Source organism: Oncorhynchus nerka, linkage group LG14, assembly GCF_034236695.1.
Source record: "Oncorhynchus nerka isolate Pitt River linkage group LG14, Oner_Uvic_2.0, whole genome shotgun sequence".
Lineage (NCBI taxonomy): Eukaryota > Metazoa > Chordata > Actinopteri > Salmoniformes > Salmonidae > Oncorhynchus > Oncorhynchus nerka.
In genome coordinates, this window is record NC_088409.1 from 16,027,229 (window position 1) to 16,054,565 (window position 27,337).

Consider the following 27,337-nt stretch of genomic DNA (forward strand, 5'->3'; position numbering starts at 1 on the left):
GACCAGAGTGAAAGGTGATTTTTGGGGGGACAGGGAGAGTAAGACTTAAAGCCTGCATAATGACAGCATATGTGTCAGTGGTGATTGTGGGTGCTGTGGTCATGCTTACACTGTTATGGATCCTGCTCATCTACCTCCCTGGAAAAGGAGACAAAGTTACACAGGGAGAACCCAATGGATATCGGTCAGCAGGTAATCAATACAATGCTCTTTCTTCCTGTATGTACTGTACAGTCTATGTCCTACAGGTAATCAATACAATGCTCTTTCTTCCTGTATGTACTGTACAGTCTATGTCCTACAGGTAATCAATACAATGCTCTTTCTTCCTGTATGTACTGCACAGTCTATGTCCTACAGGTAATCAATACAATGCTCTTTCTTCCTGTATGTACTGTACAGTCTATGTCCTACAGGTAATCAATACAATGCTCTTTCTTCCTGTATGTACTGTACAGTCTATGTCCTACAGGTAATCAATACAATGCTCTTTCTTCCTGTATGTACTGTACAGTCTATGTCCTACAGGTAATCAATACAATGCTCTTTCTTCCTGTATGTACTGTACAGTCTATGTCCTACAGGTAATCAATACAATGCTCTTTCTTCCTGTATGTACTGCACAGTCTATGTCCTACAGGTAATCAATACAATGCTCTTTCTTCCTGTATGTACTGTACAGTCTATGTCCTACAGGTAATCAATACAATGCTCTTTCTTCCTGTATGTACTGCACAGTCTATGTCCTACAGGTAATCAATACAATGCTCTTTCTTCCTGTATGTACTGTACAGTCTATGTCCTACAGGTAATCAATACAATGCTCTTTCTTCCTGTATGTACTGTACAGTCTATGTCCTACAGGTAATCAATACAATGCTCTTTCTTCCTGTATGTACTGTACAGTCTATGTCCTACAGGTAATCAATACAATGCTCTTTCTTCCTGTATGTACTGTACAGTCTATGTCCTACAGGTAAAGGGACAATTAGCTGTTGAAACACAGACAAAGTCCTCTTCCCACCACTGTTTGGTTTAAAAGCTGAGAGATGTGGCTGGAGAAATGTCATCTCTCTCACATTCATAGACAGAGCTATCCATGATATCAACATGATAGTTGTAACCATGTTTTGACGCTCTACAGTGTTTGTTGACATTCACTTTGTTTACAAACATCAGAGTAAAACAATCTAATATTTTGGGTTCTGATGGGGAACGACAGTGGAACTAAGCTCATTAAGGCATTTCTAAGTTGTATTCTATAAGAATCAATGGGTACATGTCCTTAATATCATTATTATGATGAATGTAGCAACTGCTGATTGGCCCTTCAAGGGTCCAGGACAATCGATGAGTCTGTTCAACAATATATCTTAGCTGCTTAACCTGGAACTCTGCTTCTCATTAGATTATAGGCTATGAATAGGCCTTATGTAAACCTCAATGTAAATGGTAGTAGGACAAGTCATTTTCCATATGGGCACGTGGCTTCGCTTGATTAGCAATGGTCAACAGTAACATTATGAAGAGAATGACAACCAACGTTCCCTTTGTCTTCCTACTGTATGTTATCTACCTCCTCCATCCCAGCTGTTGGGTCTAGACTTCTGCACTCTTTCTATCAGTTCTTTCCCCGTTCTCTCTCTCCCTCTCTCCCTGGCCCTCTCTCTCTCCCTCTGCTGGGCAACATGCTGGAGCTGGCACACGACCACCTGCCCAGTCACCTGACCTCCCTGGCACGTCGCTATGGCAACATCTACCGCCTCAAGTGTGGCAACACAAGTAATGAATTCACTTCCAACCAAGTGACTCAAGTTAACTCTGTTTCAAGACAGTTAGAATAGTTGTTTATACATGTAATATCCTCAGTATGTGAATGTTTTCAGTATTACAGTACGTTTGTCTTGACTCTGTATGTTGTGTTTGCTGCAGCCATGGTGGTATTAAACAGTGGTGACATCATCAGAGAAGCCTTGGTGAAGAAATGGTCGGACTTTGCTGGGAGACCACATTCTTACACCGGTGAAGAACACGTTACTAGAACCACCCGAGTTTTCCCAGCAACCATCACTCACTTCTGTTACTCTGAGAACATGTTACTAGAACCACCCGAGTTTTCCCAGCAACCATCACTCACTTCTGTTACTCTGAGAACATGTTACTAGAACCACCCGAGTTTTCCCAGCAACCATCACTCCTGTTACTCTGAGAACACCTTACTAGAACCACCCGAGTTTTCCCAGCAACCATCACTCACTTCTGTTACTCTGAGAACACCTTACTAGAACCACCCGAGTTTTCCCAGCAACCATCACTCACTTCTGTTACTCTGAGAACACCTTACTAGAACCACCCGAGTTTTCCCAGCAACCATCACTCACTTCTGTTACTCTGAGCCAACAGTGCTTTTGATTCATATGATTTACCCTTCACCTCACTCTCTTTCTCCACCCTCCATTTCACCCCACCTTCTCTCATATCTCCCTCCCTCTCTCCTTATCTCATCTCTCCCTACCTACCTCTCTCTCTCCTTCTCTCTCTCTAACCCCTCCATCTCTCCCTACCTACCTCCCTCTCTCCTTCTCTCTCTCTAACCCCCTCCATCTCTCCCTACCTACCTCCCTCTCTCCTTATCTCATCTCTCCCTCCATTTCTCCCTACCTACCTCCCTCTCTCCTTATCTCATCACTCCCTCCCTCCATCTCCCCCTACCTACCTACCTACCTCTCTCTCTCCTTCTCTCTCTCTACCCCTCCCTCCATCTCTCCCTACCTACCTACCTCTCTCCTTATCTCATCGCTCCCTCCATCTCTCCCTACCTACCTACCTACCTCTCTCCTTCTCTCTCTCTACCCCCTCCCTCCCTCCATCTCTCCCTACCTACCTCCCTCTCTCCTTATCTCATCTCTCCCTACCTACCTCCCTCTCTCCTTCTCTCTCTCTACCCCTACCTCCCTCTCTACTTCTCTCTCTCTACCCCCTCCCTCCCTCCCTACCTCCCTCCCTCTCTCCTTCTCTCTCTTTTACCCCTCCCTCTCTCCTTATCTCATCTCTCCTTACCTACCTCCCTCTCTCCTGATCTCATCTCTCCCTACCTACCTCCCTCTCTCCTTCTCTCTCGTTACCCCTACCTCCCTCTCTCCTCCTCTCTCTACCCCCTCCCTCCCTCCCTCCCTCCCTCCTCCTCTCTCTCTCTCTCTACCCCCTCCCTCCCTCCATCTCTCCCTACCTCCCTCCCTCTCTCCTTCTCTCTCTCTACCCCCTCCCTCCCTCCATCTCTCCCTACCTACCTACCTCTCTCCTTCTCTCTCTCTACCCCCTCCCTCCCTCCATCTCTCCCTACCTACCTCCCTTTCTCCTTCTCTCTCTCTACCCCCTCCCTCCCTCCATCTCTCCCTACCTACCTCCCTCTCTCCTTCTCTCTCTCTACCCCCCCCTCCCTCCATCTCTCCCTACCTCCCTCCCTCTCTCCTTCTCTCTCTCTACCCCCTCCCTCCCTCCATCTCTCCCTACCTCCCTCCCTCTCCCCTTCTCACTCTCTACCCCCCTCCATCTCTCCCTACCTACCTCCCTTTCTCCTTCTCTCTCTCTACCCCCTCCCTCCCTCCATCTCTCCCTACCTACCTCCCTTTCTCCTTCTCTCTCTCTACCCCTCCCTCCCTCCATCTCTCCCTACCTACCTCCCTCTCTCCTTCTCTCTCTCTACCCCCCTCCCTCCCTCCATCCATCTCTCCCTACCTACCTCCCTCTCTCCTTCTCTCTCTACCCCCTCCCTCCCTCCATCTCTCATTCTCTCTCTCTACCCCCTCCCTCCCTCCATCTCTCCCTACCTACCTCCCTTTCTCATTCTCTCACTCTACCCCCCTCCCTCCCTCCATCTCTCCCTACCTACCTCCCTTTCTCATTCTCTCTCTCTACCCCCTCCCTCCCTCCATCTCTCATTCTCTCTCTCTACCCCCTCCCTCCCTCCATCTCTCCCTACCTACCTCCCTTTCTCATTCTCTCTCTCTACCCCCTCCCTCCCTCCATCTCTCATTCTCTCTCTCTACCCCCCTCCTCCATCCATCTCTCCCTCCCTACCTACCTCCCTTTCTCATTCTCTCTCTCTACCCCCTCCCCCCCTCCATCTCTCATTCTCTCTCTACCTACCCCCTCCTCTCCATCCATCTCTCATTCTCTCTCTCTACCCCCCTCCCTCCCTCCATCTCTCCCTACCTACCTCCCTTTCTCATTCTCTCTCTCTCTACCCCCTCCCTCCCTCCCTCTCTCATTCTCTCTCTCTACCCCCTCCCTCCCTCCATCTCTCCCTACCTACCTCCCTCTCTCCTTCTCTCTCTCTACCCCCTCCCTCCCTCCATCTCTCCCTTACCTACCTACCTCTCTCCTTCTCTCTCTCTACCCCCTCCCTCCCTCCATCTCTCCCTACCTACCTCCCTCTCTCATTCTCTCTCTCTCCCCTACCTCCCTCCCTCTCTCTACCCCCTCCCTCTCTCCTTCTGTCTCTACACCCCTCTCTCCCTCCCTCTCTCTACCCCCCCTCTCTCCTTCTCTCTCTCTACCCCCTTCCCTCCCTCCATCTCTCCCTACCTACCCCCTTTCTCCTTCTCTCTCTCTACCCCCTCCCTCCCTCCATCTCTCCCTCCCTACCGCCCTCTCTCCTTCTCTCTCTCTACCCCCTCCCTCCCTCCATCTCTCCCTACCTACCTCCCTCTCTCCTTCTCTCTCTCTCCCTACCTCCCTCCCTCTCTCTACCCCCTCCCTCTCGCCTTCTCTCTCTCTACACCCCTCCCTCCCTCCCTCTCTCTACCCCCCTCCCTCTCTCCTTCTCTCTCTCTACCCCCTCCCTCCCTCCATCTCTCCCTACCTACCTCCCTCTCTCCTTCTCTCTCTACCCCCTCCCTCCCTCCATCTCTCATTCTCTCTCTCTACCCCCTCCCTCCCTCCATCTCTCCCTACCTACCTCCCTTTCTCATTCTCTCTCTCTACCCCCTCCCTCCCTCCATCTCTCCCTACCTACCTCCCTTTCTCATTCTCTCTCTCTACCTACCTCCCTCTCTCTCTTATCTCATCGCTCCCTCCATCTCTCCCTACCTACCTCCCTCTCTCCTTCTCTCTCTCTACCCCCTCCCTCCCTCCATCTCTCCCTACCTACCTCCCTCTCTCTTATCTCATCTCTCCCTCCATCTCTCCCTACCTACCTCCCTCTCTGCTTATCTCATCGCTCCCTCCATCTCTCCCTACCTACCTCCCTCTCTCCTTCTCTCTCTCTACCCCCTCCCTCCCTCCATCTCTCCCTAACTACCTCCCTCTCTCCTTATCTCATCTCTCCCTACCTACCTCCCTCTCTCCTTATCTCATCTCTCCCTACCCCCTCCCTCCCTCCATCTCTCCCTACCTACCTCCCTCTCTCCTTCTCTCTCTCTACCCCCTCCCTCCCTCCCTCCCTCCCTACCTACCTCCCTCTCTCCTTCTCTCTCTCTACCCCCTCCCTCCCTCCATCTCTCCCTACCTACCTCCCTCTCTCCTTATCTCATCGCTCCCTCCATCTCTCCCTACCTACCTCCCTCTCCTTCTCTCTCTCTACCCCCTCCCTCCATCTCTCCCTACCTACCTCCCTCTCTCTTTCTCTCTCTCTCTACCCCCTCCCTCCCTCCATCTCTCCCTACCTACCTCCCTCTCTCCTTATCTCATCGCTCCCTCCATCTCTCCCTACCTACCTCCCTCTCTCCTTATCTCATCTCTCCCTCCATCTCTCCCTACCTACCTCCCTCTCTCCTTCTCTCTCTCTACCCCTCCCTCCCTCCATCTCTCCCTACCTACCTCCCTCTCTCCTTATCTCATCTCTCCCTCCATCTCTCCCTACCTACCTCCCTCTCTCCTTATCTCATCGCTCTCTCCATCTCTCCCTACCTACCTCCCTCTCTCCTTCTCTCTCTCTACCCCCTCCCTCCCTCCATAACTACCTCCCTCTCTCCTTATCTCATCTCTCCCTACCTACCTCCCTCTCTCCTTATCTCATCTCTCCCTACCCCCTCCCTCCCTCCATCTCTCCCTACCTACCTCCCTCTCTCCTTCTCTCTCTCTACCCCCTCCCTCCCTCCCTACCTACCTCCCTCTCTCCTTCTCTCTCTCTACCCCCCCTCCCTCCCTCCATCTCTCCCTACCTAACTCCCTCTCTCCTTATCGCATCGCTCCCTCCATCTCTCCCTACCTACCTCCCTCTCTCCTTCTCTCTCTCTACCCCCTCCCTCCATCTCTCCCTACCTACCTCCCTCTCTCCTTATCTCATCGCTCCCTCCATCTCTCCCTACCTACCTCCCTCTCTCCTTATCTCATCTCTCCCTCCATCTCTCCCTACCTACCTCCCTCTCTCCTTCTCTCTCTCTACCCCCTCCCTCCCTCCATCTCTCCCTACCTACCTCCCTCTCTCCTTATCTCATCTCTCCTCCATCTCTCCCTACCTACCTCCCTCTCTCCTTATCTCATCGCTCCCTCCATCTCTCCCTACCTACCTCCCTCTCTCCTTCTCTCTCTCTACCCCTCCCTCCCTCCATCTCTCCCTACCTACCTCCCTCTCTCCCTCCATCTCTCCCTACCTACCTCCCTCTCTCCTTCTCTCTCTCTACCCCCTCCCTCCCTCCATCTCTCCCTACCTACCTCCCTCTCTCCTTATCTCATCTCTCCCTCCATCTCTCCCTACCTACCTCCCTCTCTCTTCTCTCTCTCTACCCCCTCCCTCCCTCCATCTCTCCCTACCTACCTCCCTCTCTCCTTATCTCATCGCTCCCTCCATCTCTCCCTACCTACCTCCCTCTCTCCTTCTCTCTCTACCCCCTCCCTCCCTCCATCTCTCCCTACCTACCTCCCTCTCTCCTATCTCATCGCTCCCTCCATCTCTCCCTACCTACCTCCCTCTCCTTCTCTCTCTCTACCCCCTCCCTCCCTCCATCTCTCCCTACCTACCTCCCTCTCTCCTTATCTCATCTCTCCCTCCATCTCTCCCTACCTACCTCCCTCTCTCCTTCTCTCTCTCTACCCCCTCCCTCCCTCCCTACCTACCTCCCTCTCTCCTTATCTCATCGCTCCCTCCATCTCTCCCTACCTACCTCCCTCTCTCCTTCTCTCTCTCTACCCCCTCCCTCCCTCCATCTCTCCCTACCTACCTCCCTCTCTCCTTCTCTCTCTCTACCCCCTCCCTCCCTCCATCTCTCCCTAACTACCTCCCTCTCTCCTTATCTCATCCCTCCCTCCATCTCTCCCTACCTACCTCCCTCTCTCCTTCTCTCTCTCTACCCCCTCCCTCCATCTCTCCCTACCTACCTCCCTCTCTCCTTCTCTCTCTCTACCCCTCCCTCCCTCCATCTCTCCCTACCTACCTCCCTCTCTTCTTATCTCATCTCTCCCTCCATCTCTCCCTACCTACCTCCCTCTCTCCTTCTCTCTCTCTACACCCCTCCCTCCCTCCATCTCTCCCTACCTACCTCCCTCTCTCCTTATCTCATCGCTCCCTCCATCTCTCCCTACCTACCTCCCTCTCTCCTTCTCTCTCTCTACCCCCTCCCTCCCTCCATCTCTCCCTACCTACCTCCCTCTCTCCTTATCTCATCGCTCCCTCCATCTCTCCCTACCTACCTCCCTCTCTCCTTCTCTCTCTCTACCCCCTCCCTCCATCTCTCCCTACCTACCTCCCTCTCTCCTTCTCTCTCTCTCTACCCCCCCCTCCCTCCCTACCTACCTCCCTCTCTCCTTATCTCATCGCTCCCTCCATCTCTCCCTACCTACCTCCCTCTCTCCTTATCTCATCTCTCCCTCCATCTCTCCCTACCTACCTCCCTCTCTCCTTCTCTCTCTCTACCCCCTCCCTCCCTCCATCTCTCCCTACCTACCTCCCTCTCTCCTTATCTCATCTCTCCCTCCATCTCTCCCTACCTACCTCCCTCTCTCCTTATCTCATCGCTCTCTCCATCTCTCCCTACCTACCTCCCTCTCTCCTTCTCTCTCTCTACCCCCTCCCTCCCTCCATCTCTACCTAACTACCTCCCTCTCTCCTTATCTCATCTCTCCCTACCTACCTCCCTCTCTCCTTATCTCATCTCTCCCTACCCCCTCCCTCCCTCCATCTCTCCCTACCTACCTCCCTCTCTCCTTCTCTCTCTCTACCCCCTCCCTCCCTCCCTACCTACCTCCCTCTCTCCTTCTCTCTCTCTACCCCCTCCCTCCCTCCATCTCTCCCTACCTAACTCCCTCTCTCCTTATCGCATCGCTCCCTCCATCTCTCCCTACCTACCTCCCTCTCTCCTTCTCTCTCTCTACCCCCCCCCTCCATCTCTCCCTACCTACCTCCCTCTCTCCTTATCTCATCGCTCCCTCCATCTCTCCCTACCTACCTCCCTCTCTCCTTATCTCATCTCTCCCTCCATCTCTCCCTACCTACCTCCCTCTCTCCTTATCTCATCGCTCCCTCCATCTCTCCCTACCTACCTCCCTCTCTCCTTCTCTATCTCTACCCCTCCCTCCCTCCATCTCTCCCTACCTACCTCCCTCTCTCCCTCCATCTCTCCCTACCTACCTCCCTCTCTCCTTCTCTCTCTCTACCCCCTCCCTCCCTCCATCTCTCCCTACCTACCTCCCTCTCTCCTTATCTCATCTCTCCCTCCATCTCTCCCTACCTACCTCCCTCTCTCCTTCTCTCTCTCTACCCCCTCCCTCCCTCCCTCCATCTCTCCCTACCTACCTCCCTCTCTCTTATCTCATCGCTCCCTCCATCTCTCCCTACCTACCTCCCTCTCTCTTCTCTCTCTCTACCCCCTCCCTCCCTCCATCTCTCCCTACCTACCTCCCTCTCTCCTTATCTCATCGCTCCCTCCATCTCTCCCTACCTACCTCCCTCTCTCCTTCTCTCTCTCTACCCCTCCCTCCCTCCATCTCTCCCTACCTACCTCCCTCTCTCCTTATCTCATCTCTCCCTCCATCTCTCCCTACCTACCTCCCTCTCTCCTTCTCTCTCTCTACCCCCTCCCTCCCTCCCTACCTACCTCCCTCTCTCCTTATCTCATCGCTCCCTCCATCTCTCCCTACCTACCTCCCTCTCTCCTTCTCTCTCTCTACCCCTCCCTCCCTCCATCTCTCCCTACCTACCTCCCTCTCTCCTTCTCTCTCTCTACCCCCTCCCTCCCTCCATCTCTCCCTAACTACCTCCCTCTCTCCTTATCTCATCCCTCCCTCCATCTCTCCCTACCTACCTCCCTCTCTCCTTCTCTCTCTCTACCCCCTCCCTCCATCTCTCCCTACCTACCTCCCTCTCTCCTTCTCTCTCTCTACCCCCTCCCTCCCTCCATCTCTCCCTACCTACCTCCCTCTCTTCTTATCTCATCTCTCCCTCCATCTCTCCCTACCTACCTACCTCCCTCTCTCCTTCTCTCTCTCTACCCCCTCCCTCTCTCCATCTCTCCCTACCTACCTCCCTCTCTCCTTATCTCATCGCTCCCTCCATCTCTCCCTACCTACCTCCCTCTCTCCTTCTCTCTCTCTCTACCCCCTCCCTCCCTCCATCTCTCCCTACCTACCTCCCTCTCTCCTTATCTCATCTCTCCCTCCATCTCTCCCTACCTACCTCCCTCTCTCCTTCTCTCTCTCTACCCCCTCCCTCCCTCCATCTCTCCCTACCTACCTCCCTCTCTCCTTATCTCATCTCTCCCTCCATCTCTCCCTACCTACCTCCCTCTCTCCTTCTCTCTCTCTACCCCCTCCCTCCCTCCATCTCTCCCTACCTACCTCCCTCTCTCCTTATCTCATCGCTCCCTCCATCTCTCCCTACCTACCTCCCTCTCTCCTTCTCTCTCTCTACCCCCTCCCTCCCTCCATCTCTCCCTACCTACCTCCCTCTCTCCTCTCTCTCTACCCCCCTCCCTCCCTCCATCTCTCCCTACCTACCTCCCTCTCTCCTTATCTCATCTCTCCCTCCATCTCTCCCTACCTACCTCCCTCTCTCCTTCTCTCTCTCTACCCCCCTCCCTCCCTCCATCTCTCCCTACCTACCTCCCTCTCTCCTTATCTCATCGCTCCCTCCATCTCTCCCTACCTACCTCCCTCTCTCCTTCTCTCTCTCTACCCCCTCCCTCCCTCCATCTCTCCCTACCTACCTCCCTCTCTCCTTATCTCATCTCTCCCTCCATCTCTCCCTACCTACCTCCCTCTCTCCTTCTCTCTCTCTACCCCCTCCCTCCCTCCATCTCTCCCTACCTACCTCCCTCTCTCCTTATCTCATCTCTCCCTCCATCTCTCCCTACCTACCTCCCTCTCTCCTTCTCTCTCTCTACCCCCCTCCCTCCATCTCTCCCTACCTACCTCCCTCTCTCCTTATCTCATCGCTCCCTCCATCTCTCCCTACCTACCTCCCTCTCTCCTTCTCTCTCTCTACCCCCTCCCTCCCTCCATCTCTCCCTACCTACCTCCCTCTCTCCTTCTCTCTCTCTCTACCCCCTCCCTCCCTCCATCTCTCCCTACCTACCTCCCTCTCTCCTTATCTCATCGCTCCCTCCATCTCTCCCTACCTACCTCCCTCTCTCCTTATCTCATCTCTCCCTCCATCTCTCCCTACCTACCTCCCTCTCTCCTTCTCTCTCTCTACCCCCCCTCCCTCCTCCCTACCTACCTCCCTCTCTCCTTATCTCATTGCTCCCTCCATCTCTCCTACCTACCTCCCTCTCTCCTTCTCTCTCTCTCCCCCCCTCCCTCCATCTCTCCCTACCTACCTCCCTCTCTCCTTCTCTCTCTCTACCCCCTCCCTCCCTCCATCTCTCCCTAACTACCTCCCTCTCTCCTTATCTCATCCCTCCCTCCATCTCTCCCTACCTACCTCCCTCTCTCCTTCTCTCTCTCTACCCCCTCCCTCCCTCCATCTCTCCCTAACTACCTCCCTCTCTCCTTATCTCATCCCTCCCTCCATCTCTCCCTACCTACCTCCCTCTCTCCTTCTCTCTCTCTACCCCTCCCTCCATCTCTCCCTACCTACCTCCCTCTCTCCTTCTCTCTCTCTACCCCTCCCTCCCTCCATCTCTCCCTACCTACCTCCCTCTCTTCTTATCTCATCTCTCCCTCCATCTCTCCCTACCTACCTCCCTCTCTCCTTCTCTCTCTCTACCCCCTCCCTCCCTCCATCTCTCCCTACCTACCTCCCTCTCTCCTTATCTCATCGCTCCCTCCATCTCTCCCTACCTACCTCCCTCTCTCTTCTCTCTCTCTACCCCCTCCCTCCCTCCATCTCTCCCTACCTACCTCCCTCTCTCCTTATCTCATCTCTCCTCCATCTCTCCCTACCTACCTCCCTCTCTCCTTCTCTCTCTCTACCCCCTCCCTCCCTCCATCTCTCCCTACCTACCTCCCTCTCTCTTATCTCATCTCTCCCTCCATCTCTCCCTACCTACCTCCCTCTCTCCTTCTCTCTCTCTACCCCCCTCCCTCCCTCCATCTCTCCCTACCTACCTCCCTCTCTCCTTATCTCATCCTCCCTCCATCTCTCCCTACCTACCTCCCTCTCTCCTTCTCTCTCTCTACCCCCTCCCTCCCTCCATCTCTCCCTACCTACCTCCCTCCCTCTCCTCTCTCTCTACCCCCTCCCTCCCTCCATCTCTCCCTACCTACCTCCCTCTCTCCTTCTCTCTCTCTCCCCCTCCCTCCCTCCATCTCTCCCTACCTACCTCCCTCTCTCCTCTCTCTCTACCCCCCTCCCTCCCTCCATCTCTCCCTACCTACCTCCCTCTCTCCTTATCTCATCTCTCCCTCCATCTCTCCCTACCTACCTCCCTCTCTCCTTCTCTCTCTCTACCCCCTCCCTCCCTCCATCTCTCCCTACCTACCTCCCTCTCTCCTTATCTCATCGCTCCCTCCATCTCTCCCTACCTACCTCCCTCTCTCCTTCTCTCTCTCTACCCCCTCCCTCCCTCCATCTCTCCCTACCTACCTCCCTCTCTCCTTATCTCATCTCTCCCTCCATCTCTCCCTACCTACCTCCCTCTCTCCTTCTCTCTCTCTACCCCCTCCCTCCCTCCATCTCTCCCTACCTACCTCCCTCTCTCCTTATCTCATCTCTCCCTCTCATCTCTCCCTACCTACCTCCCTCTCTCCTTCTCTCTCTCTACCCCCTCCCTCCATCTCTCCCTACCTACCTCCCTCTCTCCTTATCTCATCGCTCCCTCCATCTCTCCCTACCTACCTCCCTCTCTCCTTCTCTCTCTCCCCCCTCCCTCCCTCCATCTCTCCCTACCTACCTCCCTCTCTCCTTCTCTCTCTCTACCCCCTCCCTCCCTCCATCTCTCCCTACCTACCTCCCTCTCTCCTTATCTCATCGCTCCCTCCATCTCTCCCTACCTACCTCCCTCTCTCCTTATCTCATCTCTCCCTCCATCTCTCCCTACCTACCTCCCTCTCTCCTTCTCTCTCTACCCCCTCCCTCCCTCCCTACCTACCTCCCTCTCTCCTTATCTCATTGCTCCCTCCATCTCTCCCTACCTACCTCCCTCTCTCCTTCTCTCTCTCTACCCCCTCCCTCCCTCCATCTCTCCCTACCTACCTCCCTCTCTCCTTCTCTCTCTCTACCCCCCTCCCTCCCTCCATCTCTCCCTAACTACCTCCCTCTCTCCTTATCTCATCCCTCCCTCCATCTCTCCCTACCTACCTCCCTCTCTCCTTCTCTCTCTCTACCCCCTCCCTCCCTCCATCTCTCCCTAACTACCTCCCTCTCTCCTTATCTCATCCCTCCCTCCATCTCTCCCTACCTACCTCCCTCTCTCCTTCTCTCTCTCTACCCCTCCCTCCATCTCTCCCTACCTACCTCCCTCTCTCCTTCTCTCTCTCTACCCCCTCCCTCCCTCCATCTCTCCCTACCTACCTCCCTCTCTTCTTATCTCATCTCTCCCTCCATCTCTCCCTACCTACCTCCCTCTCTCCTTCTCTCTCTCTACCCCCTCCCTCCCTCCATCTCTCCCTACCTACCTCCCTCTCTCTCTTATCTCATCGCTCCCTCCATCTCTCCCTACCTACCTCCCTCTCTCCTTCTCTCTCTCTACCCCTCCCTCCCTCCATCTCTCCCTACCTACCTCCCTCTCTCCTTATCTCATCTCTCCCTCCCTCATCTCTCCCTACCTACCTCCCTCTCTCCTTCTCTCTCTCTACCCCCCCTCCCTCCCTCCATCTCTCCCTACCTACCTCCCTCTCTCCTTATCTCATCTCTCCCTCCATCTCTCCCTACCTACCTCCCCCTCTCTCCTTCTCTCTCTCTACCCCCTCCCTCCCTCCATCTCTCCCTACCTACCTCCCTCTCTCCTTATCTCATCGCTCCCTCCATCTCTCCCTACCTACCTCCCTCTCTCCTTCTCTCTCTCTACCCCTCCCTCCCTCCATCTCTCCCTACCTACCTCCCTCTCTCCTCTCTCTCTACCCCCCCTCCCTCCCTCCATCTCTCCCTACCTACCTCCCTCTCTCCTTATCTCATCTCTCCCTCCATCTCTCCCTACCTACCTCCCTCTCTCCTTCTCTCTCTCTACCCCCTCCCTCCCTCCATCTCTCCCTACCTACCTCCCTCTCTCCTTATCTCATCGCTCCCTCCATCTCTCCCTACCTACCTCCCTCTCTCCTTCTCTCTCTCTACCCCTCCCTCCCTCCATCTCTCCCTACCTACCTCCCTCTCTCCTTATCTCATCTCTCCCTCCATCTCTCCCTACCTACCTCCCTCTCTCTCTCTACCCCCTCCCTCCCTCCATCTCTCCCTACCTACCTCCCTCTCTCCTTATCTCATCTCTCCCTCCATCTCTCCCTACCTACCTCCCTCTCTCCTTCTCTCTCTCTACCCCCTCCCTCCATCTCTCCCTACCTACCTCCCTCTCTCCTTATCTCATCGCTCCCTCCATCTCTCCCCTACCTACCTCCCTCTCTCCTTCTCTCTCTCTACCCCCTCCCTCCCTCCATCTCTCCCTACCTACCTCCCTCTCTCCTTCTCTCTCTCTACCCCCTCCCTCCCTCCATCTCTCCCTACCTACCTCCCTCTCTCCTTATCTCATCGCTCCCTCCATCTCTCCCTACCTACCTCCCTCTCTCCTTATCTCATCTCTCCCTCCATCTCTCCCTACCTACCTCCCTCTCTCCTTCTCTCTCTCTACCCCCTCCCTCCCTCCCTACCTACCTCCCTCTCTCCTTATCTCATTGCTCCCTCCATCTCTCCCTACCTACCTCCCTCTCTCCTTCTCTCTCTCTACCCCTCCCTCCTCCATCTCTCCCTACCTACCTCCCTCTCTCCTTCTCTCTCTCTACCCCCTCCCTCCCTCCATCTCTCCCTAACTACCTCCCTCTCTCCTTATCTCATCCCTCCCTCCATCTCTCCCTACCTACCTCCCTCTCTCCTTCTCTCTCTCTACCCCCTCCCTCCATCTCTCCCTACCTACCTCCCTCTCTCCTTCTCTCTCTCTACCCCCTCCCTCCCTCCATCTCTCCCTACCTACCTCCCTCTCTCCTTCTCTCTCTCTACCCCCTCCCTCCCTCCATCTCTCCCTACCTACCTCCCTCTCTCCTTATCTCATCTCTCCCTCCATCTCTCCCTACCTACCTCCCTCTCTCCTTCTCTCTCTCTACCCCCTCCCTCCCTCCCTACCTACCTCCCTCTCTCCTTATCTCATCGCTCCCTCCATCTCTCCCTACCTACCTCCCTCTCTCCTTCTCTCTCTCTACCCCCTCCCTCCCTCCATCTCTCCCTACCTACCTCCCTCTCTCCTTCTCTCTCTCTACCCCCTCCCTCCCTCCATCTCTCCCTAACTACCTCCCTCTCTCCTTATCTCATCCCTCCCTCCATCTCTCCCTACCTACCTCCCTCTCTCCTTCTCTCTCTCTACCCCTCCCTCCATCTCTCCCTACCTACCTCCCTCTCTCCTTCTCTCTCTCTACCCCTCCCTCCCTCCATCTCTCCCTACCTACCTCCCTCTCTCCTTATCTCATCTCTCCCTCCATCTCTCCCTACCTACCTCCCTCTCTCCTTCTCTCTCTCTACCCCCTCCCTCCCTCCATCTCTCCCTACCTACCTCCCTCTCTCCTTATCTCATCGCTCCCTCCATCTCTCCCTACCTACCTCCCTCTCTCCTTCTCTCTCTCTACCCCTCCCTCCCTCCATCTCTCCCTACCTACCTCCCTCTCTCCTTATCTCATCTCTCCCTCCATCTCTTCCTACCTACCTCCTCTCTCCTTCTCTCTCTCTCTACCCCCTCCCTCCCTCCATCTCTCCCTACCTACCTCCCTCTCTCCTTATCTCATCTCTCCCTCCATCTCTCCCTACCTACCTCCTTCTCTCCTTCTCTCTCTCTACCCCTCCCTCCCTCCATCTCTCCCTACCTACCTCCCTCTCTCCTTATCTCATCTCTCCCTCCATCTCTCCCTACCTACCTCCCTCTCTCCTTCTCTCTCTCTACCCCCTCCCTCCCTCCCTCCCTACCTACCTCCCTCTCTCCTTATCTCATCGCTCCCTCCATCTCTCCCTACCTACCTCCCTCTCTCCTTCTCTCTCTCTACCCCTCCCTCCCTCCATCTCTCCCTACCTACCTCCCTCTCTCCTTCTCTCTCTCTACCCCCTCCCTCCCTCCATCTCTCCCTAACTACCTCCCTCTCTCCTTATCTCATCCCTCCCTCCATCTCTCCCTACCTACCCCCTCTCTCCTTATCTCATCTCTCCCTCCATCTCTCCCTACCTACCTCCCTCTCTCCTTCTCTCTCTCTACCCCCTCCCTCCCTCCCTCCCTACCTCCCTCTCTCCTTATCTCATCGCTCCCTCCATTTTCCCTACCTACCTCCCTCTCTCCTTCTCTCTCTCCCCCCCCCCTCCATCTCTCCCTACCTCCCTCCCTCTCTCCTTCTCTCTCTCTACCCCCTCCCTCCCTCCATCTCTCCCTAACTACCTCCCTCTCTCCTTATCTCATCCCTCCCTCCATCTCTCCCTACCTACCTCCCTCTCCTTATCTCATCTCTCCCTCCATCTCTCCCTACCTACCCCCCTCTCCCCTTATCTCATCGCTCCCTCCATCTCTCCCTACCTACCTCCCTCCTCTTCTCCTTCTCCCCCTCCCTCCCTCCATCTCTCCCTACCTCCCTCCCTCCCTCCATCTCTCCCTACCCCCCCCTCCATCTCTCCCTACCTACCTCCCTCTCTCCTTCTCTCTCTCTACCCCCTCCCTCCATCTCTCCCTACCTCCCTCCCTCTCTCTCTCTCTCCCTCCATCTCTCCCTACCCCCCCTCCCTCCCTCCATCTCTCCCTACCTACCTCCCTCTCTCCTTCTCTCTCTCTACCCCCTCCCTCCCTCCATCTCTCCCTACCTACCTCCCTCTCTCCTTCTCTCTCTCTACCCCCTCCCTCCCTCCATCTCTCCCTACCTACCTCCCTCTCTCCTTCTCTCTCTCTACCCCCTCCCTCCCTCCCTACCTACCTCCCTCTCTCCTTCTCTCTCTCTACCCCCTCCCTCCCTCCCTCCCTACCGGTCTCTCAGGAGACGTGGTGTCAGGGGGAGGCCGCTCCATCTCTCTGGGGGACTACAGTGAGGAGTGGAGGGCCCATCGCCGTCTGGCCCATAATGCACTGCAACACTGCTCCCAGCAGTCGCTCCACGGGGTCATCCAGAAACAGGCCCTCCACCTGAGACAAGTAAAGATGAAACACATGACAGTTCTAAACCTGTTTTTGCTTTGTCATTATGGGGTAGTGTGTGTAGATTGATCAAATGTGTATTTATTTAGATTAAGGCTGTAAAGTAACAACATTGAGGAAAGAGAAAGGGTCTGAATACTTTCAGAATGACCTGTATATGTACAAATTCATTGTTTTACACAATATTTGAACACATTTGATCAGTTTCTCAAAGGAAAGATTCCCTGACCAAGATGGATGAATGTTTGTCATGTTGCTAGGATCCTAATCTGGGTTAAACCAGAACTAAAATATTTTGTCATTTGTTCAGATGCTTGTGATTAGGTTCTGGGGGTAAGCCTGTTAGAAATAAAGATTTTGGGTTTGTGAAGTATCCACCCTCACAAAAAGAATCTCTCAGCTTCAGCATTCTAGAGTTCAATATGTAATTATATGGTTGTATGCTCCTGTATAGTTTATTGCAATGTCTACTCCACGAAGACCTTCGACCTTTCTGGGGGTCAAAACATTGTAATGAACTATAATGGAGCATACACCAATGTGCAGGTATTTCGAACCCTTGCACAGAACACAGAACACTTTCTCTACCAAGGGAGGGAACAGCAGCATGGAACAAATACACTGTGTTCTGAGAAGGAATGTAAACCAGCATGTACCAGTACACTGACTGACTCAACTGGAGATTACACAATGCAACACAACCTCAGCAACATGCCAACCACAACTTAATGATGTATCACTTGTTGTACTTCTTGTTTGTGGCCCTGTGTAATGACGATGTAGTGGTTTCAAATTGGAAAAGTTACAACCCCCAAAAAGTTGAAGTTACAAGTCAGCGGGGTAACTCATCTTCTTAAGTTGAGCCAATCGATGTTTAGTTTACAGTGAGGGAGTTTATATCTGAATATGTAACCTGTGATCCATCAGGTGCTGCTGGACTATAACGGCAGAGCTGTGGATCTCTCTGAGGATTTCACTGTAGCAGCCAGTAACATCATCACCACACTGGCCTTTGGGAAAGAGGTGAGGATCACACCTGGGTTCAAATAGTATTTGTTGTCTGCGCTTGATTGAGCTTGCCTGGCACAACGGAATCAATGGAACAGTCCCCAAAAAAGAAACCACACCCATTTGATCCGGCTGCTCCAGGCAGGCTCAATCTGTATCTGGAAGAAACCCACACTATTTGAAGCCAGCTATCTGTCAGTTCTTTGAGTCTGTACAGTGTATACACCAGGAGTGGCACCCTATTCCCTATATAGTACACTACTTGGGCTTTGGTGAAAATCTAGTGCACTATATAGGGAATAGGGTGTTATTTGGGACATAACACAGAATTAGAATGAAGAGAGACATCAGGTTTGGCCAATGGATAACCATGACGGAAATATAGTCATGTATTTTATTAACCACTGCGTGGGTAAGCTATCTAAAAGCAGAGACACGATAAGCAGTTATATATCACAGTTGGAAAATTGAACCAGGCTGGTTATCTAGTGGGGTTGGTGATCAAATCAAATCAAACTGCATTTGTCACATGTGCCGAATACAGCAGGTATAGACTTTACAGTGACTTTACAGTGAAATGCTTACTTACAAGCCCTTAACCCTTAATGCAGTTTTAAGATAAATACCCAAATAAATAAATAATGAAAGTAACAAATCATTAAAGAGCAGCAGTAAAATAGCAATAGCGAGGCCATATACAGGGGGGTACCGGTACAGAGTCAATGTGTGGGGGCTATATACAGGGGGTACCGGTACAGAGTCAATGTGTGGGAGAACCAGTTAGTCGAGGTAATTGAGGTAATATGTACATAGAGGTAGAGTAGGTAGAGTTATTAAAGTGACTATGCATAGATAATAACAGAGATTAGCAGCAGTGTAAAAGAGCAATGCAAATAGTCTGGGTAGCCAATTGATTAGATGTTCAGGAGTCTTATGGCTTGGGGGTAAAAGCTGTTCAGAAGCCTCTTGGATCTAGACTTGGCGCTCCGGTACCACTTGCCATGTGGTAGCAGCGAAAACAGTCTATGACTGGGGTGGCTGGGGTCTTTGACAATTTCTAGGGCCTTCCTCTGACACCGCCTGGTATAGAGGTCCTGGATGGCAGGAAGCTTGGCCCCAGTGTTGTACTGGGCTGTACGGACTACTCTCTGTAGTACCTTGCTGTCGGAGGCCAAGTAGTTGCCATACCAGGCAGTGATGCAACCCGTCAGGATGCTCTCGATGGTGCAGCTGTAGAACCTTTTGAGGATCTGAGGACCCATGCCAAATCTTTTCAGTCTCCTGAGGGGGAATAGGCTTTGTCATGCCCTCTTCATGACTGTCTTGGTGTGCTTGCACCATGTTAGATTGTTGGTGATGTGGACACCAAGGAACTTGAAGCTCTCAACCTGCTCCACTACAGCCCTGTCGATGAGAATGGGGACGTGCTCAGTCCCCCTTTTCCTGTAGTCCGCAATCATCTCCTTTGTCTTGATCACGTTGAAGGAGAGGTTGTTGTCCTTGCACCACACGGCCAGGTCTCTGACCTCCTCCCTATAGGCTGTCTCGTTGCTGTTGGTGATCAGGTCTATCACTGTTGTGTCATCGGCAAACTTAATGATGGTGTTGGAGTCGTGCCTGGCCGTGCAGTCATGAGTGAACAAGGAGTACAGGAGGGGACTGAGCACGCACCTCTGAGGGGGCCCCGTATTGAGGATCAGCGTGGTGGATGTGTTGTTACCTACCCTTACCACCTGGGGGGGGGCAACCCTTCAGGAAGTCCAGAATCCAGTTGCAGAGGGAGGTGTTTAGTCCCAGGGCCCAACCTGAAAGGGTTTATCAATCCTTTATAAAAGAAAAACCTATTGGTGCTTTATGAATAATCTAAAATCATGTTATAGAAGGTGGAAAAGGGTTATGCCACATATGGTAAAGCATCTCCTGTACTACTGTGTGTACTGTAAATAATAATAATATTGATTATAATTATGATAATACTAGGATAATGATAATAATAATAATTATGATAATGAAAATAATAATAACAAATGGGATTTTTTAAATAACTTTTCAAGGAAACAAAGACGCTATACATACAGTAGTATCAAATGGTAAATGATATAAGTGGGACTTCCTGTAATATATCGATTCATTTGTCTGTGTTTGTGACCTCTGTCTATTTGTCTGTGTCTTTTAGTATGAGAAGAGTTCTGCAGAGCTGCAGAGACTGCATGGCTGTCTTAATGAGATCGTGTCTCTATGGGGCTCTCCCTGGATCTCTGCTCTGGACTCCTTCCCACTGCTCAGGGTCGGTCAAGTGTATACACTCATACTACACTATCTGACAGGGAAACTGCATGCACAGATAGCTACTCTGATACACAAATTAAAATGTCTAAAATGGTGCAAACAAAAGTGGGAATATGTGATTCTATTGTGTAGTTATATTGATCTGTTCCCATTTGTCCAAGAAATTGCCCAATCCTCCGTTCTCCCGTCTTCTGAAAGAGGTGGCTAGGAGAGATGACATCATCAGAACACATCTGGATGAGTACAAGGTTGGTGTGAATACTGTAGCTTCTTTTTCAAACTTATGTTCAAGTAGCCAGCAGCAAACACAAAGACAATCATGTCAAAGTTTTTAAAAAGCATCTGTAATGTAATATGGGTACATTGGTAGCATATGGAAGATATGAAATGTATTGCTGCCACAGATGCAGGCACCGAGCAAAACATCAGCGGAAGACATTGACATCACAAGCGCTCTCCTCAACGGCCTTGGGAAGCCCCAGGACACAACACAGGGAGTGGTAGGTTCTTATCATGGTTTACAACCTGAACTCAGATGTAGACGTAAGATAGTGAAGTGAATCCGGGACACTACAATTAGTATTATAGGTTACATTTTGTATAGTATGTATTAACTGAAATTCGTACAATATGTTATGAATTTGCAAAAAGTATGATATGTTGCGTATTCTAATTTGTTGTGGCTAACGTTAGCTAGGTGGCTAAGGCTAACGTTAGAAAGGCTAGGGGTTAGGGTTAGGGGTTAAGGTTCGGAGTTAGATTAAAGGGTTAAAGTTTTGGTTAGGGGAAGTGTTAGCAAACATGCTAAGTAGTTGCAAAGCATCTAAAAAGTAGTAAGTAGTTGCACAGTTGCTAATTAGATAAAAGTTATCCGTGACGAGATTCAAACACACAACCCTTGGGTTGCTAGACATTCGCGTTAAGTTACTTTCTTTCTTATGTAACCACACCAAACGTAACATATCATACTAATTTGGATTTTCCAGATTAACGTTTACTATGTCATGTCTCGTCTATGAGACCAGGCTGTGGTTTATCGTGGTAATCAATCAAAATCACATAGCAAATGCTTATAATATAAGCCTACTAATTGCTATAAATGTGTAATAGTAAGTGTTATATTGCGCATCTGAAATGGCACCCGATTCCCTAGTGCACTACTTTTGACCATGGCCCTGGTTAAAAGCAGTGCACTATATAGAGAATAGAGTGCCATTTGGGTCACACATATGCTCATGGTCTGCAGTAAGGACATGGTCCATTCACAGGTCCTGACAGACACTCATGTCCACATGGCCACTGTGGACCTTCTGATCGGGGGAACAGAGACAACAGCTGCCTGGCTCAGCTGGACTGTGGCCTTTCTACTGCACAGGCCTGAGGTACACTACAAAACTCTATACACTACACTACACCACAGAACACAATACACTACGCAACACTACAGAACTCAATACACTAACTACAAAATTCAATAAATAAACGACACTACAGAACTATATATACTCCAGAACTCTATACACTACACTACATAACTGTATACACTACACAACTCTATACACTACAGAACTCTATACACTACACTACAGAACTCTATACACTACACTACAGAACTCTATACACTACACCACATAACTCTATACACTACACTACAGAACTCTATACACTACACCACAGAACTCTATACACTACACTACAGAACTCTACACACTACACTACAGAACTCTACACACTACACTACAGAACTCTATAAACTACACTACAGAATTAGATACACTATACTACACTACACTACAGAACTCTATACACTACACTACACTACAGAATTAGATACACTATACTACACTACAGAACTCTATACACTATACTACACTACAGAACTCTATACACTATACTACACTACAGAACTCTATACACTATACTACACTACAGAACTCTATATACTACACTACACTACAGAATTAGATACACTACACTACACTACAGAATTAGATACACTACACTACACTACAGAATTAGATACACTATACTACCACCAGGGATACGCGCAATGTCGTCTGGAGTACGTCAAATAAAAATGTGATTCACACTTTTTAAAAATGTTTTCTGCTTCACATTTTCAAACAGTTCAACGGGGATATACATTTGGGTGAGGTTTTTTCCTCGCCTGATTAACCTTGTTTCACTGCCAAAAATAAAATTAAACCATCTAGTGGTTAACAACACAATGTCAAATACAGGTAGACTAGTTAAATAATTAACATCCAATCACATTAACCGTTATTCTCTCGTGGGAATTCCACTAATGGTTCGTATGTAGCCAAACGTAGCTGCTGCTCATGTTGGTATCTGTACTGATGGTGCAAAAGCCATGACAGGGAGACATAGTGGAGTGGTAACGCGCGTGCAAGCATTTGCTCCCGACGCCACTTGGGTGAACTGCAGCATCCACCGAGAGGCTCTTGGGTACACTGCAGCATCCACCGAGAGGCTCTTGGGTACACTGCAGCATCTACCGAGAGGCTCTTGGGTACACTGCAACATCTACCGAGAGGCTCTTGGGTACACTGCAGCATCTACCGAGAGGCTCTTGGGTACACTGCAGCATCCACCGAGAGGCTCTTGGGTACACTGCAGCATCTACCGAGAGGCTCTTGGGTACACTGCAGCATCCACCGAGAGGCTCTTGGGTACACTGCAGCATGCACTGAGAGGCTCTTGGGTACACTGCAGCATGCACCGAGAGGCTCTTGGGTACACTGCAGCATGCACTGAGAGGCTCTTGGGTACACTGCAGCATCCACCGAGAGGCTCTTGGGTACACTGCAGCATGCACTGAGAGGCTCTTGGGTACACTGCAGCATCCACTGAGAGGCTCTTGGGTACACTGCAGCATCCACTGAGAGGCTCTTGGGTACACTGCAGCATCCACCGAGAGGCTCTTGGGTACACTGCAGCATGCACTGAGAGGCTCTTGGGTACACTGCAGCATGCACTGAGAGGCTCTTGGGTACACTGTAGCATCCACCGAGAGGCTCTTGGGTACACTGCAGCGTCCACCGAGAGGCTCTTGGGTACACTGCAGCATGCACTGAGAGGCTCTTGGGTACACTGCAGCATGCACTGAGAGGCTCTTGGGTACACTGCAGCATGCACTGAGAGGCTCTTGTTGCCATAGGAATGCCTGACAGCTTGAAAGACGTTTTGGACACTAGAGTGAAAATCGTTAACTTTGTTAAAGCAAGGTCCCTGAACTCTCATGTATTTTGCACTGTGCAAAGATATGGGCATCGACCATGTAACGCTTTTACAACATACAGAAGAAGTGCGCTGGTTATGAAGGGGCAACGTATTGGCATGTTTTTTGGAATTGAGAGACGAGCTTAAAGTCTTCTTTACTGACCATAATTTTCACTTGTCTGACGAGTTTCTCACACGACTCACCTATCTGGGTGATGTTTTGTCTTGATCTGAATCTAGGATTACAGGGACTCTCCACAACTATATTCCATGTGCGGGACAAAATCGAGGCTATGATTAAGGAGTTGGAGCTCTTCTCTGTCTGCATTAACAAGGACAACACACAGGTCTTTCCATCATTGTATGATTTTTTGTGTGAAAATGAACTCAAGCTTACGGACAATGTCAAATGTGATATAGCAAAGCACCTGAGTGAGTTGGGTGTGCAATTACACAGGTACTTTCCCAAAATGGTTGATGACACAAACAACTGGATTCGTTATCCCTTTCATGCCCTGCCTCCAGTCCACTTACCATATCTGAACAAGAGAGCCTCATAAAAATTACAACAAGCGGTTCTGAGAAAATTGAATTGAATCAGAATCAGAAACCACTGCCAGATTTCTGGATAGGGCTGCGCTCAGAGTATCCTGCCTTGGCAAATCACACTGTTAAGACACTGATGCCCTTTGCAACCACGTACCTATGTGAGAGTGGATTCTCGGCCCTCATGAAATACAGGCACAGACTGTGTGGAAAATGATTTACGACTGAGACTTTCTCCAATACATCCCAACATTGCAGAGTTATGTGCATCCTTTCAAGCACACCCTTCTCATTAACCTGTGGTGAGTTATTCACAATTTTACATTAAGGTTTTAAATAAGGTTTTATATGTAAGATGGATAAATAATGAGCAAAATTATTGATGATGATTATATTATTATTTGTGCCCTGGTCCCATAAGAGCTCTTTGTCACTTCCCACGAGCCGGGTTGTGACGACAACTCACACTCATTCTTATGTTTAATAAATGTATCATATAGTGTGTGTGGCAGGCTTACAATGATGGCAAAAAACAACATTTGAGAGTGTGCTGACCCTGGTGCTAGAGGGGGTACAGCTGACCCTGGTGCTAGAGGGGGTACAGCTGGAGGTTGAATGTTTGAAGGGGTAGGGGACTAATAAAAGTGTGGGAACCACTGCACTACACTACAGAACTCTATTCACTACACTGCACTACACTACAGAACTCTATACACTACACTACATATTATATACACTACACATCACTACACTACATAACTCTATACACTACACATCACTACACTACAGAACTCTATACACTACACTACATATTATATACACTACACATCACTACACTACATAACTCTATACACTACACTGCACTACACTACAGAACTAGATACACTACACTACATATTATATACACTACACATCACTACATAACATAACTCTATACACTACACATCACTACACTACATAACTCTATACACTACACTACACTACACTGCTCTATACCACACTATAATACAATGCATTACACTACACTACACTACTCTACACATTATACTACAATACAATACACTACACTACAGAAGTATATACACTACACTACACTGCTCTATACCACACTATAATACAATGCATTACACAACACTACTCTACACACTATACTACAATAACCTACACTACACTACAATACAATACACTGTATTCACCAGTGTCCTCAGACCTTTGATATATGCTTTACATAGTATTCTATAGAGATGGAACTAGACTGAAACCCACAGATGTGTTGATGGCTTGCATTCCATTATAGACTGTAAATCAAAACTTACATTTGAGATCACTTCACATGGTGAGATGCTTCTCTTTCTCTCTCCCTTTATCTCTCCCTCTGTCTCTCTCCCTCCATCTCTCTTACTCTCTCTCTTTCTCTCTCCCTCTGTCTCTCTTACTCTCTCTCTCTCCCTCCATCTCTCTTTCTCTCTCACTCCGTCTCTCTTACTCTCTCTCTCCCTCCATCTCTCTCTCTTTCCTCCTCCCTAGGTGCAGTACAGAGTGTATGATGAGTTGTGTTCGGTGCTGGACGGGCGCTACCCTCAGTACAGTGACAGACACAGGCTGCCAGTGCTGTGTGCTGTGATCAGTGAGGTGCTCAGACTCAGACCTGTGGCTCCGCTAGCTGTGCCTCACAGAGCCATCAGAGACAGCAGGTGAATAGAAGCTATACCAGGGGAGGCTGGTGGGAAGAGCTATAGTAGGACGGGCTAAAATGGAATAAATGGAACAGAGTCAAACATTTCCATTTATTTGATGTATTCCATCAAATCCATTCCAGCCATTACAATGAGCCTGTCCTCCTATAACCCCTCCCACCAGTCTCCTCTGAGATATACTTACTGTAGTACAGTATAGCATTACTGTATAACATTACTGTATATCTCTACTCTATATCATTACTGTATATCTTTACTCTATATCATTACTGTATATCTTTACTGTAATATCATTACTGTATATCATTACTGTATAAGATTACTCTACAGAGCATCTCAATAAATGCACTGTGGGAAAGTACTGTACTGTAGCTATGTGTAACTTTCACCATCCTAAGGGAGCTTATGTTTTGATGCTGTTACTCTGCTTTGTACAGTACATTTGCCTTGCCAACTTCCCTTCTGTGCCGTTTTTCTACCTAAATGTAATACCTCATCATACAGTACTAATAATGCATGTTTATACACTGAGTATACAAAACATTAAGAACACCTGCTCTTTCCAAATCACAGACTGACCAGGTGAATCCAGGTGAAAGCTATGATCCCTTAATGATGTCACTTGTTAAATCCACTTCAGTCAGTGTAGATGAAGGGGAGGAGACGGGTTAAAGAATAATTTTTAAGCCTTGAGACAATTGGGACATGGATTGTGTATGTGTACCATTCAGAGGGTGAATGGGCAAGACAAAATATTCCATTGCCTTTAAATGGGGTATGGTAGTAGGTGCCAGGTGCATCAGTTTGTGTCAAGAACTGCAACGCTGCTGGGTTTTTCACTCTCAACAATTTCCTGTGTGTATCAAGAATAGTCCACCACTCAAAGGACATCCAGCCAACTTGACACAACTGTGGGAAACATTGGAGTCAACATAGGCCAGCATCCCTGTGGAACGCTTTCGACACCTTGTAGTCCATGTCCCAATGAATTGAGGCTGTTTTGAAGGAGGGGGGTACAACTCAATATTAGGAAGGTGCTCCTAATGTTTGATATACTCAATGTATGTGCAATGTAAAATTCTGTGTCTATTCCATATGTGTTCAGTATTGCAGGCTACTTCATCCCTAAGAACACTGTCATCATCCCCAATTTGTTTGGGGCGCATCATGACCCTGCAGTGTGGACGGATCCCTATTCCTTCAAACCAGGTGCTGGGCTATTGAGTGTACTGGCAATGTCCCAAATGGCATCCTATTCCCTATATAGTGAACTACTATTGATCAGGGCCCATAAGGCTCAGGTTAAAAGTAGTGCACTATATAGGGAATAGGGTACCATTTGGGATTTAGCCTAGAATTGCTTTCACTTGGCTCAGCAACATAGGTCCAGCAGCAGCTAACAGTAGACCCTCTCTCTTTCAGAGCGGTTCCTGGAGGGTGGGGGGGCCTCGACGCGTGCTCTCCTGCCTTTCGGCGGGGGCGCTCGGCTGTGTTTGGGGGAGGCTGTGGCCAAAATGGAATTGTTTCTGTTCACCGCCTACTTGTTGCGTGATTTCCAGTTCGTACCTGCTGAAAGCCAGACCTCTCTACCAGACCTGACAGGAGTAGCCAGTGTGGTACTCAAAGCCAAGGCCTACACAGTCATAGCACTGCCCAGACCTGGGCCTTGACCTCTCACAGAGTTTGTTCATGTACAGTGATCACATTACATTTCTACCAATCATTCGGCTCTAGAGGAAGTATTCTTATAAGAGAAGGCATATATTGTGTAGTATTGTGCAGTAATGGTGAAGTAATTGGAATGTATAGAATAATATTTTCTACTTTTAATAAATACTTCCTCTTTCAACAACGAAGGATGCATTTCTGACTCCCTAA

General features: G+C 50.3%; 1 protein-coding gene across 1 annotated transcript; it reads left to right on the forward strand.

Moving 5' to 3' along the window:
- Positions 1 to 27,311, forward strand: LOC115119507 (steroid 21-hydroxylase). Its single transcript, XM_065027533.1, has 12 exons — positions 1 to 192; positions 1,591 to 1,782; positions 1,933 to 2,022; positions 16,522 to 16,676; positions 17,607 to 17,702; positions 19,864 to 19,974; positions 20,138 to 20,224; positions 20,381 to 20,476; positions 21,245 to 21,358; positions 25,290 to 25,456; positions 26,565 to 26,668; positions 26,882 to 27,311. Exons 1-12 carry the CDS (start codon positions 60 to 62, stop codon positions 27,127 to 27,129), a joined length of 1,593 nt encoding a protein of 530 aa, XP_064883605.1. The 5' UTR covers positions 1 to 59; the 3' UTR covers positions 27,130 to 27,311.
- The last annotated feature ends 26 nt before the right edge of the window (positions 27,312 to 27,337 follow it).